At 40.1% G+C, this 22,994-nt stretch overlaps 1 protein-coding gene across 1 annotated transcript; it reads right to left on the bottom strand.

The window, feature by feature from the left end:
• Positions 1–1,162: 1,162 nt before the first annotated feature.
• On the bottom strand, positions 1,163–12,919 carry LOC123512229 (chitinase domain-containing protein 1-like). The gene is made up of 9 exons (XM_045268486.1): positions 12,731–12,919; positions 8,111–8,263; positions 7,289–7,466; positions 6,392–6,501; positions 5,733–5,890; positions 4,624–4,727; positions 3,393–3,472; positions 2,820–2,968; positions 1,163–2,700 (listed from the first exon to the last, which is right to left on the bottom strand). Exons 1-9 carry the CDS (start codon positions 12,821–12,823, stop codon positions 2,559–2,561), a joined length of 1,167 nt encoding a protein of 388 aa, XP_045124421.1. The 5' UTR covers positions 12,824–12,919; the 3' UTR covers positions 1,163–2,558.
• Positions 12,920–22,994: the final 10,075 nt, after the last annotated feature.

Here is a 22,994-nt window from a genome sequence, read left to right as displayed (position 1 = left end):
TCAACCAATCATTGTTTATGGTCATTCAGGTAAGTTAAAGGTTATATTGTTATATTATTTACAACTATGTAGGAATATGAAACACAAGCTTGTTTTTGTTGTTGATTAGGGCCATGAACACGAAGGACTGCAGGTTGCCGAGAGGGGTGGACGCCTGACGCCGCCAGGAGGGTGGGCAGGTCGAATGTTGTGACGCCCACAGGGCGGACAGCTGGGAGCGTAGTGCAGTGCAGTGGGAGTAGAAGCGTGGGCAGCGGGGCAGGAAATGCAATAGGGATCAGCAGACAGGCGCAGACGGTGCAAGTCAGCTGCGAGTGTCGTGTGGCCCAGGCGAAGGCTCCAGAGTTGTTATTGTTGTGATGGGTGTGCGATCCCTCAAGGTCGTCAACCTCCCCATTTTCTTCTTCCCTCCCTCACACACAGCTGCTGCCTCCCTTCTCATGTCTTTTAATTATGTCCTCTTTTTCTTGTAGCATAATGGTTTTCCTTTTCTTAGCATCACTGCTGTCACTAAGAAGTTTTCTCTTTGGTGCCATTGAGCAAGATACTAAGAACTTGAGTCAGTAAACGCAGAAGTAGGATAACACTCTTGCCAGGGGCGATGGTGTGGTGGAACTGAGGCAGGGTGTTATTGTATTCAAGCGTGAGGCGGGCGGTGTGGCGGGCAACCACCAACAATAACAATAAATCCCGCACTTTACGATTTATAAATTTTTTATTTTTTTAATCTTAAATTGCCTTATAGTGGACTGACGTAACTACGAGTTTGACGTAACTCGAGACCGACGTAACCCGGGACTTTACTGTATATATATATATATATATATATATATATATATATATATATATATATATATATATATATATATATATATATAAGCCAGTTTTTATTGAATAAAGATGCATCTACAGTATGCCTGTTTTTGTCAAGACTATGGATTTAGGTATAATTTCCAATAGCATGCACAGGCCTAATAAGATAAAACTGACAAGTGTGAGAACCAAAGTGTCACCCTTCCTGCCTCTCGCTGAGCTACATTACTGAGTTATTCTGCTCCAGCCGTCCCACACCTCCCAAAAAAGGAACAATGCAGCAGTGATGGTGATTATGATGTACATCTTTCCACATCTTTTTTTTTTAAATGGAAAATGAAAGAATACATAGAGAAAGAAATATTTATAAATAGTACTTACAAATCAGCTTAAGATATTTCAGGTAAGTGTGGTAATCTAACTCTTGCCTTCACACCAAATATCTGGAAATCATTACATTTTCACTGCCACTTTCAGTGGTTGACCTTACACAACCTCCACCACAAGCTACTGTGGAGTGCATTAATCAGAGAAGACGTGCCTACCGTGCATGATGATACTAGTCTCAAAGTTTAGTCATGTGGAGGAATAGAAGGAAGTAGGATGACAATGTCATACAGTACAAAGATGGAATGAATAATGTAGGAAGACCCTCTAAGACAATGCTTCCCAGCCTGTCATATGTGTACCATTAGTGGTACACGAAGGCCTTCCAGGTGGTACATGAGCACTTTCAAGATCATATGCAATTTTTAGTTAAATTAAATTCATTAATTTCTCAGAAAAGTTATTACTGCCTTACACATGATAATATGGCATTGATCAGCTTATGGAGGAGAAACAGAAGCATCTCTCACATTAAATTGAGTTGTGTTCCTTGTTGTTAGTTGACTTGAGTATTCTACTTGTGAATAAATTGATATTAGCTGGAATTGAGGGTTTTTTTCTGGAACCAGGTGGTACGCAGGGACTGTATGGGACCACAAAGTAGCACTCACATAGGAAAAATTTGGGAACCACTGCCATAAGAGAATAGAGTACTCAAATACCTGTATGGAGTTCCCAGGACCCAAGTGTGACCACAAACAAGGTGCTCTGAACTGTGTAAGTATGGGGAGCAGATAGCAGGTGACACATGCTGACCTGTGTCAACAAGCAATTTAGCTGGAAAGATACTATCCCAACCCCACACTTGTTGAAATGTCACCTTGAGTTTAATGGTGGTCTTTGTGGTGCTGCCTCCACACCTTCACATCACAGCTGAGTCCACAGGGAGTTTAACAGTTAGCTCAAGGCACTGACATGGCTAAATTCAAATATAGTAATTAAGCACAGCAACCAAATACCACTGAAAACCAAATTTCACTAATAAGCCATTGCCCAAAAAACAAAGCCAGTATAACAAGAAACAACTTAAACAAATGCTTCATGTTGGGAATAAAATATTTAAAAGGATACTGTAATTTTCTGAGTTTTAGCATGGAATGTTTCTAATTTCCAATATTTTTTTATCACTGCAGTGTTTTCAAGCACAATTCAGCAATATAACAATTTTGTCCTAACTCTCAATGTGTCACTTGCAAACAAGAGCACATAGAGGTAGACTATGCAATTGTGTTAAATACATACTGTGCTTTGTAGAAAATCACAAACATACTAAACTATCAAGAAGACTGAGTTAAAAAATAAGAAAAAAACTCACAAAAATTGCAAACAACAATTGTTTAACAGCACACAAGCTTCACTCATAGGAGATCATAGAAGTAGTCAAGGCCTTGGCCAACTTCCCACAGGGAGATGCCAGTGCCCAGGTCATTGGCCAGCTGTACTCGCAGGGCCACCGAGTGCAGGGTTGGGTAGAAGGCAACATGACGCCCAGACCTGGCTCTGGAAAATTATGTTTGAAAATTCACAAGCCAAGCTTCAATGTACTCTATGTGTCACACTAGTAAAAAGTTAAAAAACAGCAGCATTAAATATAAGATTTTTAACTTCAGTAAACATACTTGTACTCAAAAAAGTGTTCCTTGGAGACATCATCATAACTGAACTTTGGCTTGTAGGTGGCCAGGAGGTCAATGTACTGCGGCCCAAGGATGTGGTTACCACCCGTCACACTGTAGTCCAGCCCGTACAGGTTCAGACCAAGCAGGATCTGAATCACAACATTTAAATTTTGTCTCAGAATCCTGACCATTATATATCAGAAGACAACTATTTCGGAATCTAGTCTAGAATTTAAAAAGTATAATGCTAAAATCAAATTCCTTGGTGAAGTAAACAACAATCCTAGAAGTGCCACTGTATATCATGAATATTTAATGATACTGGTGATCTCTTCCCTCCCCTTCTTTTTCCTTCCTAAAAGTCTGAATCAAGTCTGAATATGCACAATCTAACCACTGTGGGTAAGGATAAGAAAAGGATACAAAGCATAAGTAAAAAATGTCAAGAATATAACAGAAGAAAAGGAAGCAAGTAAAAACAGAAGACAATTATAAGTTTGAAAATATTGCAAGTGGTACATATGTAAAAGAAAATGTAGAAACAACACTGATTATATACATAAAAAACCACACCTTAGAGCGATCAGGTGAAGATGCATCAGGAACCAGCCTCTCCACACAGTCACGCACCCACCACAAGGGACTGTTTGGACCTGTAGATACACACTGCTGGTTAGTCTGCACTTAAATCACTTAAATGATTATGGTGGTGGAAAGATCCAAACAACACACCATCATATCTCCTTTCTATTACCATGTATGTTCTTATCCAAGCTTTTAATTCCTATCTTTTGACTACAGTGAACGAGGAAGGCAGGGTAGCAAAGAATGAGAGACAAAAGGATGAGGGGAGACTGGCCAGTATTCCTAAACACTTTGCTCTCTCACCATCACTACTTCCCAAAGGCGCTAATTAAAGATGTTCATGTTTTTAAGAGTATTTTTGTGGCTTCAATGATGGATTGGCAAGATTTCTAGATCATTATAAGGAGAAACTGTCTTGAAAACAAGGCTAGTCATCACAGTGGCCTTGGAAAACTGTCGGAGTGAGAGAGCAAGGCATTTCTGAATACGACCATAAGATCAGACACTGCAAGGCGATACAAGGACTGCAATAAATGGGAACTCTTCTGTCTGGAGTTGGAGGTGAGATTCTTTGGAAGTCCTGGTGCAATGGTGTACACTCATTGGTTGTACAGCACCTCATCTCTGCAAGTGTTAAGAGTGAATTACATGTCATCTTTATTCTGGAGTGTAGTTAGGTTGTTAAGAGGGAGGTTTCGAGACATTTATGCCATTCTTTTTGGCTAACTCGGATCTGCTCGGGGACTAGCATCTAAGTGGGTTCTTCTGTTTAACTGTTTCCGTTATCCTTGGCCAGATTTCCCTTCTTAAAAAAAGAGACTATCCCTTTCCATGATCATGAGTGAATGAGTGTGGGAATGTGTGGTGCTTTGTCTAGTCCATTCAATGCAGGACTGCTAGCCTGCTGTATAGATCGATCTTTACTCTGCCACTACACTAACACCTCTACACACTTGAAAAATTAACCACTGAATAAACTACTAATCAAGATAAATATTGTTCCTAGTTTAACACTCATAACTTAATACAAAGGCCAAGAAGTGTAAATAATTGTACTTCACCCTATTGAAAATAAATTTAGTAGGAAGGCATGTTAAGTAATGTCTAGATCATCGCATGTGGGAGTGTGTTTGAGAGATAGCTAGACAGACACACAAGGCATATAGATCAGTAACTTTAAACATCAATGAACCAGACAGGGAGTCATCAAATTCCACACCTGGACTCTGGAAGCTGGAGAAGTCGTAGGTCATGAGAGAGAAGGCATCCACATCATCCACCAACTCCCTGAAGTGTTTCTCCACAAAGGATCCTGGAGAGTTACTGAAATATTGCAAACAGATCTAAATTATTTCATTGGCAACACATCTTTTTTCCCTTTTCTTCCTTTAAAAATTCCACTTTGCATGTATAAGCAGACATATTGTAAACATTCTAAGGATACAATCTTAACAAAGGCCATGCTAGCAAACACTTACTTCTGAAACATTATAAAGGCTTTACTCATTCATTACCAGCATTTCCTCTTATCCTTTCTGCTCCCTTTAAAATTTCACTCAACATTGTAAATATCCATGGACATAATCTTATCTATTTCAAGCCACTAGAAGACTAACCCTACAATTTCTTCATGACACATGGAAATATACAACAAGCCATCAGCCCTACATGTGGACACTCTCACTACAGTCTGTTTCTAATCATTTCAAACTCCCTGTAGACTCACCACTAATAACCAGATGACTGAGTCTATTTCAAGTCCTCTTTTAAATTCCCTATTGATTCAGCACCAGCAAACCATGATCACTTACTCTTTTCCAGTCATCTACCAACATTCTTTTTTATCTCCTTTATAATTCTAAAATATCAAATAAATCTGCATGTCACACAGCATTACTAATTTGAATAAATGGAGTCAGAGGAGTGAATGCCCTCTACTTGCAGTGAACTTGTATACAGGGTACTGATGAACAAGAGTAAGAGTACATCAGATTTGAGTGCTCCAGTTCTGATCCAGACACTTATCCTTCCATTAAGTATTTTAGGGATTGGCACTTAGTAGACCTTTCTTTTAATTCTCGTGTTGTCTTAGGTAAATATTCATTTAACAAAACAAAAGAAAAAATGGAGATGCTGAAGTTTGAGAATTTGAGTCTTGTGCCAAAAAACACTATTGAATGATAGTAAATAAATGAGACTACTTATCACTCCCTGCCAAGACATTACAAGAGTAGCATTAACCTGTGCCCTCTCACTCTTATGCCAAGGCAGGAGTACCAACCCTTCCCCTCTCCCTGCCATGCCAACACACTACAAGGGAATACTAGCCTCTGGTACACAGCAGGAGGGATGACCAGGATGAAGGTGTAGCCAGCAAGGCGGATGCCCTGGGATAGCTCTCTAATGAAGCCAGGAGAGGCATCCAGCAGCTTCTGTGTGGGAATCTGACTCCAGATCTCCAACACAATGCCATCAAAATTGTGTTTCTGAAATAGATGAATAGCACACGAAAAACTGTATTTCTATTGTAATTATTATACTCCCATAATCAATAACATGTTACAAAAGACAATAAATTTCCAAAACTGAGTCCAAAATATGGTATTTCTGAAGTAAGAAAAAAATAATTGAAATAACATTAGATTTTCAACACAATGCCAAGAAAATTAGGCACTGTAAATGAATACACAATTCATGAAGAAAAGTATGATTCTGAATACAAAGTCAGCAAAAGTACACTTCAGAAATGACTAAAAGAAATAATAAAAAATTGTATACATTTACAGTACAATAATAAAAACAAACATCAAAACTACATATCAGAGATAAATAAGTGATAAAAAAAAAAAAAAAAAAAAGTATTAGACTGTCCAGGAGCAAACTAACAATATACTCAGGCATTTATGAAAGTGAATGTTAGAGTGAAGAGAGTGAAGCACCTCTTTGAAGTCAGCCAGCAGTGGGACAGCCTTCCTTGCCACACTCACCTTGATCATGTTGACAATCTCACCGATAACTCTCTTCCGCTTAGGCTCAGTGTCATACAGCTCCCGGAAGTCCCTCGGCTGCCACCCATCAAACAGCAGACGGGGAACAACTGCACCAAACAGAAACAAGGCAAAACACTGTTAAGCTATCATAGTTTAAGGTTTCTGCCTATCTATTTACAAGACCTCATCCTGTGAAGTGTTGCTGAAAAATCTGTATTTAGTATCTGTATAACAACATTCACTAGTACAGTATTTCTTCACACCTTTCCCTCCAGGTCTGTAAGGCATAAAGGACCATCTCTTACCACACCACCACACCACACTGTGCTACGTTTTATCTTTTCTTTTATGGAAGAGGGGAAGCTGGCCAAGAGCAACAAAAAATAAAAAAAAAATAAACCACTTGATTGCCAGTTCTCTAAAAGATTAACAGAGTTAGCCAAATTCTGGAACGAATGTCTTGAAACCTCCCTCTTGAAAGAAATCAAGTCGTGGGATGCTGGAAATACAGAACCTGACAGGGAGTTCTAGAGTTTACCAGAGAAAGGTATGAATGATTGAGAGTACTTCTTAAAGTTTGCATAAAGAGCTTAAGCTTTGTATATAAACTAAGATCTACTCGATAATACATTAATTTTACCAGTGTGTGTACAAAACAGATGATCTAATTTTTTTTTTCTCTTGTATCTTATATTTCTTACTATGCAAAATTTAATGAAGGAATGTTAATTAATAAAGTTCAGATGAAAAAAAAAAACAAGGAAGTAATCAAGTCAAACAAAATACAAAGCAGTACAAAATTATACCTCAGAATGACACCAACAAGAAACAACACACTAAGCCTACACATGAAGTAAAGCCACCTAACTTAACCTAACCTAAATGGAGCCTTACTTTTAACATTGGCTGACTGTCCAGCCTTCTTCACCTCCGTCAGCCAGCCCTGATCCACATCATGGTCTCCGGTGATGATGGTGTTGCCTGCACTGTACTTCAGCTGCAGCCACACCGGCGACACATGGGTGAATTTCCCTCCAAACACCTTCACCACATCATAGCCATGGTTGTTCCACTGAAACCACAAACCACTTACCAATAGAATGATCCTTAGTCTGACTGTGCAGGACCGTAAGTGTTCTGGTTGATATTTTTTCAAGAATAAACACACACACACACACACACACACACACACACACACACACACACACACACACGGCCCAGTAGCTCAGTGATTAGAGCGCTGGCTTCACAAGCCAGAGGACCAGGGTTCGATTCCCCGGCCGGGTGGAGATATTCGGGTGTGTCTCCTTTCACGTGTAGCCCGTGTTCACCTAGCAGTCAGTAGGTACGGGATGTAAATCGAGGAGTTGTGACCTTGTTGTCCCGGTGTTTGGTGTGTGCCTGGTCTCAGGCCTATCTGAAGATCGGAAATAATGAGCTCTAAGCTCATTCCGTAGGGTAACGTCTGGCTGTCTCATCAGAGACTGCAGCAGATCAAACAATGAATTACACACACACACACACACACACACACACACACACACACACACACACACACACACACACACACACACACACACACTCTTCTCTTCTAAACCTGCAGTACACATAGCTTTAATCTAAAACAAAAATAATAATAATCAAACATGAAGATCCAAGGCCATTACTAGCTACTGTTTTCCTCTTAGAAATAGTGAGTGTTATGAGGTGTCTTACCGGCGTCACATAGGCCAGGGTCATGCGCTGTGTGGCCCGGTGTGTGGTGTACTGGTGGTAGCTGGCATGGTTGTCCACTATGTCCTTCCACTTTGGATGTTCCGTCACCAGGCCACGGTCATGCACAGACCTGTCCACCTGGCCTGTCGTCACCTGCACCAGTAACATGCAACTTGTCAGTTAACACTGAAACTCACTGCCTGCTTCCATGTCTCCTCTTCCATGACTGGAATTCTTTCAAGAAGATATCAAGATACTATCATCCAATTTTGAATGACACTTTTCATCTTTCTTTTCAATGTGACACCTCTATGGGCCTTTATTGTACTCTTTTTATTATCCTTGGCAAATATCCCTTTTATATAAGACATGCAAATAACAAATAACAAAAAACTAACTCCAATACACATTCCTTGAAATAATTCCAATCCTTTATCCTTGTTTAACAAATGTATACATTTCATTTACACATTTACCTAATTGTTCATATTTTTTTTTTTTTATATATTGTTTTCATCTTTTCAGTCTTCACTATGACATATGTTATAACTAATAATGTGAAGCAGCCATCTTGCAGGAATATAATTGCAATTTTGAGAGAGAGAGAGAGAGAGAGAGAGAGAGAGAGAGAGAGAGAGAGAGAGAGAGAGAGAGAGAGAGAGAGAGAGAGAGAGAGAGAGAGAGAGAGAGAGAGAGAGAGAGAGAGAGAGAGAGAGAGAGAGAATGATTCCTAATTAATTCCTGAGAGGGTGTTTGGTCCCCTGTCTTCATGGCAACAACAGTCATAGTGACAATTTGGACAGAAAATAGCCTCTGGACTCTATAGTAATTTGACATTCCTACAGGCTGGTTATCATGAAGCCTTAATCACTGCCCTTTGAAATTTTAAACACTGTAGATAAGGTAATAATAATAAGTGTGAATGGATAAACACTGAAGCATTACATAATTCATGAAGCATCTCTTGGCACACAAAAAAGCAGCATGATGGCAGTCAACTTAGCATTCCGCAGAAACATGTCAACACCTTGGCTCGGTTATCAAATATGTGGAGGAATTCACCAATGTGGCAACATGAACAGGCTTCCTCACTGACAAGACAAGAGGTGCCAGTGTAGCTTCCTGACAGTGCCCAGCAGGATGTCAGGAAATATTTCTTTTCACAAGTACTCTCCAATCTCTGGCAGCAGCAATGGTATGGGTCTTTTAAACTCCTTAACCTCTTCAGTACTGTGACATGCTTTCATATTAACCCCCTGTGTAACATGATGCATTTTCATATTCATTCTGCTTACTATTTAGTTATTCTCTAAAGCTTCAGAAACTTATATTGGGTGCAGAATAGTAAAGACTCTGGCCATTATTCTTCTGACCTCCATAGACTCTTCCTATGTCACTGAAATCATCTAATCACATCCAAATTCATGGTAAAAATGCATCCCAGTAATGAAAGGGTTTATTCTGGTTACTATTCTGGCAATTTTATACAACTTCAGAAACATATGTTGGGATTCAAATGGTAAATACTCTGGCCAATAATCTTTTGCCCTCTATAGAACCTTCTTGATGCAAATAAAAGTGTCTAATCACATCCAAAAATTGAGGTAAAAATGCACCTTAGTATTGAAGGGGTTAAGATGTCTGCTTGATATATTTCTTTACGGTGGTCTAGTGTGAAGCCTGAGGGTATGTGCTCTTAGCGAGGGACAGGTGAAGGGTAAGCCCACACCTTGCACCAATGGACAGGAAATGGAGAAAATAAAAAAACTCATATCTATCATTACAGCAGTATTTATGTGATAAAGTAATGAACCAGGTGGTGCATGAATAGTGTGCATTTGAGAAGGCAGAGGCTGTGTATGGCAAACTGAGAGAGTAAAAAAAAAAATTCCAGTCCATACTTTGATTTCTTAACCTCTTCAGAACTGGGACATATTTTTACCTTGAGATTTGTTTACGATTAGACCATTTTGTTAATATTAGGAAGGGTCTCTGGAGGTCAGAAGATTAATGGCCAGATTCTTCACTATTTAATCTCCACATAAGCTTTTGAAGCTGTATAAAATCACCAAATAGCAACCAGAAGGAACATGGCAATGTGTCATGGTACTGCAGGGGTTAAAACTAGGAACTAATGCATGGTCTCATTTTAGTTTTTGGACAAGAAAAGACAAGTGAAAGTTTTGCCTACATTAGGGTATACTGTAATTCATCATCAGCAGTGGCCCAAGACATTTCACTGAAGTTCACCTACAAAAATGTCCATTCAGATTCAGAGTAGTTTTATGCATTATGTGACGAGAAGATCTTTATGCCACACAATTCTTAGGATTATGAAGAGCTGGAAGGAGACCAACAGTGACTAAGCCAACAAAAGAGGTGAAGGTGGCTCCTGTGATTTGCAAGACCTTAATATAGTATGCGCAGAGTACTGAAATTCCTTGAGCATTCACCTTGGAAATCTTTACTCGTCTGTCACAAGAATGATATAGACTTTGTACTTTACAGAGCAACATATCACTACCCTATTAACCTCTTTAGTACTGGAATGCATAATTACTGTGAGTTTTATGTGTGATTAGACAGTGTTATTTACATTAGGAAGGGTTTATGAAGGCTGGAAGATTAATGGCAAGAATTTTCACTATCTTAATCCTTACATAAATTTCTGAAGCTGTATAAAATCATCAAATAGTAAGCAGAATAAATATGAAAATGTGTCCTGGTACTGAAGGGGTTAAGTTGCCCTTACTGCACTAGAATGTGACATCCTTTACTCTTGCAACAGAGAGTGACGAGCTCTCAGGAGTGTGCTGAAGGAGTTAAATCTCTGTCAACATCACCATTAGCCACTGCATATTTCAGATGGACACTTTCACTTCTACTAAGACTTTGGACACCACCACTACTCTCCAGTTCAACATAACTTTAAAGACTGTATGATGTGCTGTGCAAATTCTTGGTTTACATGGTATTCACGTACAAAGTTCCTCTTGATGCCTCCCTAAAATAGTGTCTTAATCCATTGGTGTATTATGTATACTGCCAACAGAAATTGTAGTCTAAATGAAAAATCACACCTATTGATTTTCTGTACCTTGGAATTGCACAGGTTCTTATGGATTCAATCAAAGTTGAGGATGTCTTCTTCCCAACTCATCTGCACATAGTCATGGGAAGCACTGTGACCTGTTAGCCTTGACAGAATCATATCTTATTCTCCTTTTAACACATGTTTTAGTAACACACATCGACTGGATTTATCACTCTGACATTTCTTTTATTGATATTTGATGGGATAAGTGTTCATTTACCATGTCTGCCTCACACCAGGAGACTCAACTATGTTCTATTGCATACAACTTCATGTCCATCACTACCATTACATTATTGTAGAGTGAGTAAAATCTGATGTATGTTAGCTGAGTTTTGGAAATAATTAGCAACACCACTGAAGTACACAGTCATCAGAGAAAAAGTTTTGTATATTTTAATGAGAAAGCTGAAATGTTACATCCTAAATATCAAAGTTAAAGAAAATTTGTTGTATGACTCACTATTAACAGACATAGATAACAGCCTTGCCCAGTCACCTAAATAACAGTAAACATTTAAAACTGTCAGAGGATTATGCACTCTCCTAATGAAGTCGTCCCTCCATATCTCCTCATTTCCGTCTCCTCCTTCACAGCTGACATGACGTGGGAATGAAAATATGATAACCAAAACCTAACCTAACCTTGCTATTGGTCAGAGGAATTCTGAGGAAGACATTATCAGCTGTGCGTGTTGCCTCAACTAGGTTACGTTAGCTGGGTTAGGTTATGTTTGCTAGTTTAACCCCTTCAGTACCATAACAAGTTTCCATATTCATTCTGTTTACTCTTCAGTGATTTTATACAACTTCAGAAACTTATGTGTGAGTAAAATAGTGAAGACTGTGGCCATTAATCTTGTGACCTCCACAGACCCTTCCTAATGTCAATAAAATGGTCAAATCATACACAAATCTAAAGGTAAAGATGCATCACAGTATTGAAGGGGTTAAGTTAGGTCAGTTTTGGTTATCATAGTTTACATTCCCTCATCATGTCAGCTGAGTAAAAGAGCAGTGATGGGGGAGCTGGGAAACGAGGAGAGCTGGATGGACAACTTTATTACAACAGTGACAAAAATTGTTATTAACCTCTATGCATTTCCATATTCACTCTTGTTATTTAGTGATTTTACAGTTTCAGAAACTTATGTGAGGGATTAAAACAGTGAAGACTGTGGCCATTAATTTTGTGACCTCCATAGATCCTTCCTAATGTCAATAAAATAGTCTAATCGTACACAATATCAAACTAGAAATATGTCCCAGTATTGAAAGGGCAAAATTTCAGTCATCAAATGCTAAAATTGACGCAGATGGAACTATCTTGCTGTCACCTCAATTAGAACAATGATAGAATAAGATTGACAATCCATTATACTGAGCATGTCCATAAACATAAAAGTATAAAGTAAACAAAGGAAAAGATAACACTGTCTTGCCCTAATTGTAGCACCTGTCAGTGGCGGCGGGGCAGGTGTCAGGTGGAGGCAGGAAAGGGAGGTGGAAGCCATATCATATCATACCTTGCTCTCCGGCTTCTTCTTCTTGTCAGCTCTGGATAACGTGCAGGAGGAAAGGTACAGCAGGTGCAGGAAGATACCCAGGCGCAGGAACATGTTTGTCTGACGTGTGTGTTGTGAGGAAAGGAAAGAAGAGAGTGCTCCCCTGGCCCGGCTGTCTCTCTTGCTCGTTGCGTCTTTTTAACGGAGCATTATACTTTTCTCGTCTCATTTTCTTTCATCTTTTACGGTTTCTTGTATTATTTTTTTTCATATTGAGTTTTTATTCATTAGATTTATTGATTATTTGATTTTTTATGCTTCTTTTTCCTTCTTATCCATATAACTGTAATTCTTCTAGAATCTGAAGAAAAAAGATATAATTATAGTATGGCTGTGATCTTGTATTTCATGTTCCTCTTTGATCTTCTTTATTAACTACTCTCTCATCCTTTTCATAAACTATATATTAACATTTAAGTTCAATTTTTTGTATCGACTTTTGTAACGTTGCTTTATTAATCTGCTGGTGGGTTTAACATTTTATAGAATCCCAGACGGTTTTTGTATGTTGTGTATCTTCCTCTATGTCATGTATAGATTCCGACTCCACATTTATCTTTGTTTTCCCCGCTCTTCTTCCGTCCTTCTAGCCTGCCCACAATTTATTCAGATATCATAATATATCTGTTTTTAAAGCAGGGACACGTCGACGGGATGTGTGGTGTTTTGAAGCTCCATGTTATCAGAGAGTTCGGTGCGCGGGTGATAACACTTCCGAGAGAGAGAGAGAGAGAGAGAGAGAGAGAGAGCATGGTACAATAACTCTCGTTATTGTACCATGAGAGAGAGAGAGTAGTAGTAGTAGTAGTAGTAGTAGCAGCAGTAGTAGTAGTAGTAGTAGTAGTAGTAGTAGTAGTAGTAGTAGTAGTAGTAGTAGTTGTTGTTGTTGTTGTTGTTGTAGTAGCAGCAGCAACAGCAGCAGCAGCAGCACCAGTAGTAGTAGTAGTAGTAGTAGTAGTAGTAGTAGTAGTAATAGATATCAGTGTCAGTGCCACCTACACATTCTACTATCTTGCTTTCGTATATTCATATCGACCTCTGGAACTCCCTGCCAGCTCCAGTGCTTCCCTGTGGCTCCACTTCAACAGTGAGGTGTCAAGACTTCTCTGATTTTTTTTTTTTTTTTATCCTTTTGACTATTGACGCCTTCATTTATTTACCTTATTTATCTATATCACCTATTCATTTTTAATATCTATCTATTCTTTTAACTTGATGTGATACCTTCCTTTATTTGTCTTTTATTGTTCCAGACCAGAGCCATCTTTTTTATGCAGCAACTTTTTATCCTATAATTTGACAATCTATCGATCATTATCAAAACAATTCACATTCAACCCTGCAACAATTTTGTCATCTTAGCTCGACTACTTCGGCAAGGCTTCATTGATGACACTGGAGTTTTCAAACTGGGCGAGCAACTTCAATGTTTTTCAGGTGCGACTTTGCTTTTGTGACTTTGCCACCGGATATGGTGGTTCGACTGCGACTGACATTTTAGTATCATTGACAGAATTATCGTTAGTTTGAGTTCAGCTGACGCATTCACACACGTCCGGCATGGTATCAGGTTTTGGCTCTCCGTGTCAGTTCCATCTCCGTGCCATGAATGTCGTCTGTCGCCAGTGATATTTGCAGTTTTTCACGGACGCCGGGTGTGTTTTGAGTTTGTCCACAGGAAACCAGGTTGACTTACTTATTAAATTGGTTCGGAATCCCGCTGTCCTGCATGCTTTAAAAGAAGACTAGAGAGATATATGGATATGATAATATGATAGGTGATAATAGGTAGGTATTTAATAAAGGGACTGCCACGTGTAGGCCTGATGGCTTCCAGCAGCTGCCCTTATTTCATTATGTTCTTATTTGTCACACCCAGAGCATATGGACACCAGTCTCAAACAAGGCATTTGGAAAGATTCGTTCCACCATCAATATTAAAGAACTTGTACAGAGTGCCAAACTCTCTTTCACTTTACCTTTTCTTCCATGTTTCATGTATCCACTTTCTTTCCTTCAACTTGTGCTCAGCCTCTTCCTCTTCATCAGGAATTATGTCAGTTATTGCCAACTCCACATCTAAAAACTTTGTCATTTGAGAAATCACTGATATTACCCAATACGGAGTCATTGCGGATGTGCGTGAATAGACTTCCTTGAAGCGTCATAGATTCCGCTGACATTGAACTGACACTGATCTGATACGCCACTGATATACTCATGTGCATGAAGAGACCTTTGCTGACTGACTTTTGCACTTATAAAGTTCACAGATCAAGGATAAAAATGAGTAGAAAAAAATTCTGATGGAAGTTATTAATAGATTCTTTTAATGATTTTGTGACTAAAGAATGAAATAAAAATGTAAGCTTGAAAATCTGTCAAACAGTTTAAAAATGTGGGCTGTGATGTGATGTCTCGTTAATAGATGATACCAAACTGTCATCCAGTGATGTTCTCCCTAGTGAAAATAGATGTTACTTTACTTTATATCCGTGATGTTGTCGTTAATAATAAGAGATCTGTATACTCTCCAATCCTTATAGTAATCTACAAGAAAGGAATGAGACGAATAGATTTTCAAATTTCTACACAGTTTAAAGATTGGAGGCGGCTGTAGAATAAGCAAATATGTCTCAGGGTGATTAGTAATGAGGGAAATATGTACCAACTAGTAGTCGAGGGCTTACATGCAATGATATCTACTCTGTTAGGTGATGTTCTTTGTGATATCAAGGACGAGTTACTCTATTTTCGTGACCTTATCCTCAATAATAAGCGATGAGAATATAATGTTTTCAGTGATGTTCTCTTGAGTAACAAGCAACAAATCTTTATCATATGTACTGGCTTCTTGTTTAATATGCGATAAGACTTTACTTAATTTCCGCAATGATAAAACCACTCAATTTTCTAGGTATTCCCAACTATGTGTGATGAACTTTACTTTATGTTCCGTAATGCTCTTTTTATTAACTTCTTCAGTACTGGGGATGCATTTTTTACCTTGAGTTTTAGGCATGAGTAGACAATTTTATTACTTTAGGAAGGGTCTATGGAGGTCAGAAGATTAATGGCTACAATTCTCATTATTTTTATCTCCACATAAGTATCTAAAGCTGTATTGAATTATCAAATAGTAAGCAGAATGAGTATGAAAACGCGTCATGGTACTAAAGTATATCTAATGAGAGGCAAGACTTTTCTCTATATCCGTGATACGCTGTCTCTAAATAAGGGATGTCTTAGCTTTATGTAACGCGATGTTCTCTAATACCAATAACTAATAACTAACGCTGAGGTACTTAACACATTCTATTTCCGTGATGTTCTCTCTCCTAGCAAGAGATGAGACTTTACTGTCTGCGTTATGTGATCTGCCCCGTTCCGAAGGCTTACATTTCTACAGTAACGTGTTACGTTCACCGGTTAAACTGGTAAGATTGGCATCGGAGAGCCGGTGAACAATAACAATAAAAAAAAACACTGCAGGTTCAACTGGTGAGGAAATGTAAAAGGGGGTCACTTTAAAAAGCTACTTTAATAACCCATAATGAAATTGACACATATATAACAAGAAACATGAAACACATATATAACATGAAACACAGGAAAATGGCATACACATATACATATAACACAGTAATAAATACAACAATAAAGAACCCAACTTAATACCTAACAATAATCCTAATCCTATATAGAGGCAATGTGGAAAACACGGACGAGGGGAAGTGATACTTATGCGGTGTCGCAGTGGTGAAATGCTGGGTGATGGTTGATCCCACGGCAGAACCAAGAGGCGTTGTGTTCACTGGTTGAGGCTTGGATCTCAACTGCCAATCCAGAAAACCAAGAGCTGGCTCAACACTTTCGGTTGAGTCGAAAGGGGCCGCGTGAATCCAACTTCGGGACAGTAGCCGGGCTTCATGAAACGGTGACGTGGAAGGTTCACGAGACGGTGACGTGGAAGGGGAGGCGGAGAGGTGGCGAACGAGGTAACAAGCGGAGGAGGTGATGGTAGTAATGCATGTTACGGGCGGGCCGTAACATTTCCTCCCCCCTAAGACCTCCGTAATGGGCTCATGAAGGAGGTGAGACGGGAGATCTTGATAAGGCGTCGGCGATGATGTTGTCCACCCCACCACCAGACACAGCACCTCGCAAAGGAAGAACCTGCAGAAGCTTGAAGCGCACATCGGAGGAGACGATGACGAGGAGGCGATACACGAGCCAGACAGCGGTGATGGTGGTGAGAGAGACCAGCCAGAACCAGATGAAAATGTAGATCTTCTCGTTGATGATGTTAACCGCCAGCACACACATGGTGTCGTGGGTCTCGATGGTTCCCGAAGGCCGAACTTCCTGAAGGTGCACTTGGTGACTCTGGGGAAGATGCGTGTCATGGGATCGATGCGCTTCTCGGGGTCCATGTCAGGGAAGTTGATGACCTCCGTGCCGTAGGTGAGGAAGGTGCCGCCCAGGAACAGGTCGGTGAAGTAGATGTTGCCCTCCAAGTCCTGAGTTATGTAATTTATAGCCCTCTGGAAGGTGGCGGGAGCATTAGACACGCAAAGGGCATCACTTGGTATTGGTATAGTCCGAAGGGAGTGATGAAGGCGGATATTATTTGGGCCTCGTCCGAGAGGGAATCTGGTAGTAACCTTTAAGCAAGTCTATAGTGGTTACAAATTTGGCTACTCCTATACTATCTATAAGGTCCTCTATCAAGGGCAATGGGTAGGAGTCTGGCAATAACTTTTAAGATCAGACTGTTGTGAAGGTGTTAAGGAAAGAAACACCTCATCAAGGTTGGACATGATTTGGCTGTTTGAGGGGCGTCCTTTAGGTGACGAGAAGAGGAATTCGATGTCGGACTCTTCCTCGGGGGGCACAGGACCAGACTCCTTTCCTATCAGACATACAGGTACAGCGCGAGACAAGTCGTCCTCTGGTTCTCTGGAGTGGTAAGGTTTCATTAGATTAATATGAACAAGTTGGGAATCCTTACGACGGTCAGGAGTGTGGACCACATAATTTAATGGACTTAGTTTTTGAGCCACAACATAAGGTCCCATGAACTTACTGTGAAGAGCATTGCCTGGAGTGGGGAGAAAAAGTAAAACCTTGTCTCCTGGTTTGAAACTTCTCATGACAGATTTGGGAAGAGAATTCTGTTGCATTTTAGTTTGAGATTTGAGGAAGTTTGATTTAGCAAAAGATCTGACTTCACTGATTTTATTCTTAAGGTTACTGATGTAGTCAGACACACTGGGGCTTGAAGGAGTATTTTGAGTAAACCATTGATCCTTTAATATTTTGAGAGGCCCCCTGATCTGTCTACCATAGAGTAATTCAAAGGGAGTAACCTAAAGAATCTTGAGGAGATTCTCTTAAAGCGAAGAGAAGGAAAGAAATACTTTCATCCCAGTCTCCTTGATGCTCCAAGCAATACTTCTTCATCATGGATTTTAATGTTTGGTGAAACCGCTCCAGACAGCCTTGGGATTGGGGTGGTAAGCCGAGGAGGTAACATGGTCGATGTTTAGCTCATTCACTATCTGTTGGAAAAAATGGCTAGTGAAATTGCTACCCTTGTCAGACTGAATTTGTTTTGGAATTCCTACCGAGGTGAAAAAATGTATTAGATGTTTTACAATGGTCTTTGATGTGATGTTCTTAAGAGGGAATGCTTCAGGGTACCTGGTAGTGGGATCCATGAGGGTTAACAAATACTGATTCCCTCGTTTGGTTTTGGGTAAGGGCCCTACGCAGTCTAGTATGATCTTTTCGAAGGGCTCCGTCTGAACTGGAATAGGCGTCAGAGGAGCTGGCACAAGGCGTTCGTTAGGCTTACCCACAACTTGACATATGTGACATGTTTTTACATAGTGTGACACATCCTTTTTCATTCCTGGCCAAAAAAATGTTGAAGAGCCTTCTTGTAGGTTTTTTGGATGCCTAGATGACCTGACAATCCATCATGAGCTAGTTCTATAATGGCTGGTCTTACAGACAAGGGATGACAACTTGATGTGTTTCTGACCAGGTGTCTAGTTGTTTCAGTTCAGGAGGTCTGTAGGCACGCATCAGGACTCCTTCCTGATAATAAAAACAAGGCAATTTAGACATATCCTTTGTCTCACTGGCCACATGTCTGATCTTAGCCAAAGTGAGATCCTGTTCCTGAGCATTAATCAAATTCTCCTTTGAAATGATGTCATTATACAAGTTGTCAGTAGAGGCAATCATTGGTGGAGGAGGTGATGAAAGGGCAGGGGACTTGGACTGAGACCTGGTGACTGCACACACTGGGAAGAAGTGAGGGATGTTTCGTCCAGGGTCTTAGTGGGACTTTCTGTTAAGGGAGAATCAAGAACAATTAAGTTTGGAACAGCCAAGTTACCCGCAAGATCATTACCCAGTACAAGATGTACCCCGGTACTGGCAGTTCACCAGGTTTAATGGCTACCTCAACCTCTCCTGAAATGAACGGGCACTGTAAGCTAATATTAGCCAAGGGATAGGAGAGCTGTGATTCGAGACCTGTAAGGATCACCTTCTCCCCAGTGAAAGCCTGTTTGATGTTAGGGATGACATCTTCCCTTAAGATGGATTGGGCAGCACCTGTATCACGCAGAACCTTGATATTTATTGCCTTGTCTTTACCATCAGTCAGGACACTTTACCTTGATACATGTACGAGTCATAAAGTTCTAGAGGAGAGTTGACAGGGTTAGCTAGGGCCACTGGTTTCTTGTTCTCAAATGTGTTAGGTCTAGGGGCCACAAAAGAAAATTGACGTTGAGAACCCTTGCAATTTGGGTGTCTACATTTCTGGATCGTGTGACCTGGCTTCTTACAGTATGTACACCAGGGGGAATTATATGCATTTGGCGAGAATCCGGTTGGCTTACCACCCGCGCCCCCAAAACCTTCCCCAAAGGAGGACCTAACATTAGACAGTGAACCACGACCTCTACTACCCAGGGATCCCATCAACAAAGCAAACGCATCAGCCACTTTAGCGGCAGACATAAGCTCACTCTCTCCCCGTTCTTCCACATGCCTCAGAATATTAAATGGTAACTTGTTCTTCCATTCTTCCAGGACCATTAGATTGAGCAACTCCGAAAAGGTGGTAATGTTAAGGGCGGCTAACCATTTCTTAAATTGTCTTAGTTTCTCACTAGCGAATTCAACATAGGTGTGAGACTCTGGTTTCACATACTTTCGAAACTGCTGTCTGTATCCATCAGAAGTGATAGAGTAGGCGTCTAGAATGTTACCTTTGATCTCTTCATATTCTACCTCATCACTAAGGCCGTTGTATACCCTATAAGCTTTTCCTACTAGCTTAGGGACAAGGAGAGACACCCACTGATCCTTGGGCCATTTATTCCTATGAGCAATGCTCTCAAAAGCGCGAAATGACCCGTCAACATCAGATTCATCAAAAGGGGGAACTAGCGGAGCAGCTGTAGCAGGATTAAAGCTTGCTAACTGTTTCTTTATATCTATTTCTTCCCTCTAAACTTAGCGTCATTTCGTAGGGTTAACTCCTGAATTTCTAACTCTTTCTCCTGCCTTCTAAGTTGTAACTGAAATTCTCTTTCTTCCTTTTCTGCCTGTAGTTGCATTTGTTTTTCCTGCATGCCGGTATTCTAGTTTAAGCTTCTCAATTTCCCATTGACTTATCCTACTCTTATCCTGTTCTTCCTGGGGACTGTGTATTATAGTCCTCGTAGAGGCTGACATGGGAGTTAACTCTTCTATGGCATTTCCTAGCAACTGACCTTCTTGCACTAGATGTTCAACAACTACATTCTTAATGACCTCTTTAGTCATCTGAGACGTGATGGGAACATCAAAATGTTTAGCGATGGCTTCCATTGGTCCTTCTTTATATTAGCATATTTAAGTTGTTCCAGAGAAGGGTCGGCACAAAAATCTTCAACGTTAAACTGAGCGGAAGCCATATTAAATAGATGTTAAACCACAACAAAAAAATGATAAGCGAATTACTTAAGTGAGGAACTTGGCAGAGTGATAATAAAGGCAACCTTGGAAATTACCTAGATTATACTTAAGTAAACACTTATGAGTACAATCACTAATGAGGGGTAAACTAGAGAGTTACGGCATTAAGAGGGATCCGGATTACTCTAGTTACGAGACTTGAGAGTGAGGAGCGAATTGTACTGAGACTTGTTATTGATAAGGAGGCGGATTAGTCTGAGAGACTAGTTAAAATGGCCGATTCTAACTAGCGAGAAAAATGATCCGCGAAGTGAGGGCATTGAGGGTTCGCATGAACATATGATGATCCCAACACTTGGATAACACTTATTACACACCTGCCTATGTGCAAAAACTAGAGATAAGTGCTATCGGTGAACACGCCTTTCTACCTGGTTTCCTGCTCTACCACTGCTATGCGATACCAATGAAAGTCACGAAGCACGTTTAACCCAAAAGGAGCCACTTGAACGCACAAAGGTAAATTTAAACCACACGCAGAGTAAGTCACAGAAAAAAACACATCAGAGTCACAACACCACAGAAACACAAGCAATCACAGAAAAAAAGTCACTGGAAAAATGGAACACTGAACATGGGTTATAATGGTCCTGTCACGGTCGCCAATTGTTACGTTCACCGGTTAAACTGGTAAGATTGGCATCGGAGAGCCGGTGAACAATAACAATAAAAAAACACTGCAGGTTCAACTGGTGAGGAAATGCAAAGGGGTCACTTTAAAAGCTACTTTAATAACCCATAATGAAATTGACACATATATAACAAGAAACATGAAACACAGATATATAACATGAAACACAGGAAAATGACATACACATATACATATAACACAGTAATAAATACAACAATAAAGAACCCAACTTAATACCTAACAATAATCCTAATCCTATATAGAGGCAATGTGGAAAACACGGACGAGGGAAGTGATACTTATGCGGTGTCGCAGTGGTGAAATGCTGGGTGATGGTTGATCCCACGGCAGAACCAAGAGGCGTTGTGTTCACTGGTTGAGGCTTGCATCTCAACTGCCAATCCAGAAAACCAAGAGCTGGCTCAACACTTTCGGTTGAGTCGAAAGGGGCCGCGTGAATCCAACTTCGGGACAGTAGCGGGGCTTCATGAAACGGTGACGTGGAAGGTTCACGAGACGATGACGTGGAAGGGAGGCGGAGAGGTGGCGAACGAGGTAACAAGCGGAGGAGGTGATGGTAGTAATGCATGTTACGGGCGGGCCGTAACAAACGCGATACCAACACGATACACACAGCACCATTCTAGCATACTTATTACCAAGGACCATTGAAACACTTCTGCACCATATGTTCATTAATTTCAAGAAGTATTTAATATTTTCCAGATTTTTAAGAACGTTTCCATTGTTCTAGTGACATACTAATCCCTTCAGTACTATGTCGCGTTTTCATATTCATTCTAGCTACTGTTCAGCGATTTTTACACGGCTTCAGAAACTTATGTGGGGGATTAAGATAGTAAAGATTCTTGCCATTGATACTTTAACCTCCATAAACCCTTCCTAATGCAAATAAAATTGTCTAATCATACCCAAATACCATGGTAAAATGTGTCTCAGTATTGAACAGGTTAAGATTTGCAAACCATTAACAGGTGAAACACTCTTGAGGACCTATTCATTCGTCTATATAGCTTTTGGAAATAGTGAAAGTGAGAGAGCAAAACGTTTCTGAATATGACTTCTCTTCTTAACCTCTTCAGTATTAGGACGCGTTTTCATATTCATTCTGGTTGATATTTTTTGACGATTTTGTATACAGCTTCAGAAATATATGTTGGGATTCGAATAGTAAGGACTCTGGCCATTAATCTTTTGACCTCCATAGACCCTTCCTGATGCAAATAAAATCGTCTAATCATACTCCAAAATCGAGGTAAAAATGCATTCCAGTACTGAAGAGGTTAACCACAAACGCTACATAAGAGCTGGCAATATCATGCATACACTTACTCTATATATACAGCATCCATCACCTTAATAAATCAGTCTCATCAGTTACGGCTTAGTTTAGTCTGTGCTTCCCCTTCTAACTGTGGAGCGACAGAGAAGAGAGAGAGAGCCACACTAACATACGTATTTCTCCCCTCTTTGCAAGCGCCACACTACCCGACTATACCCTTCACGGTGCGGCTGTTCCCTGTGACGTCGCTA

The sequence above is a fragment of the Portunus trituberculatus genome, chromosome 33 (genome assembly GCF_017591435.1).
Source record: "Portunus trituberculatus isolate SZX2019 chromosome 33, ASM1759143v1, whole genome shotgun sequence".
NCBI lineage: Eukaryota > Metazoa > Arthropoda > Malacostraca > Decapoda > Portunidae > Portunus > Portunus trituberculatus.
This window is presented reverse-complemented; position numbering and strand designations above follow the sequence as displayed.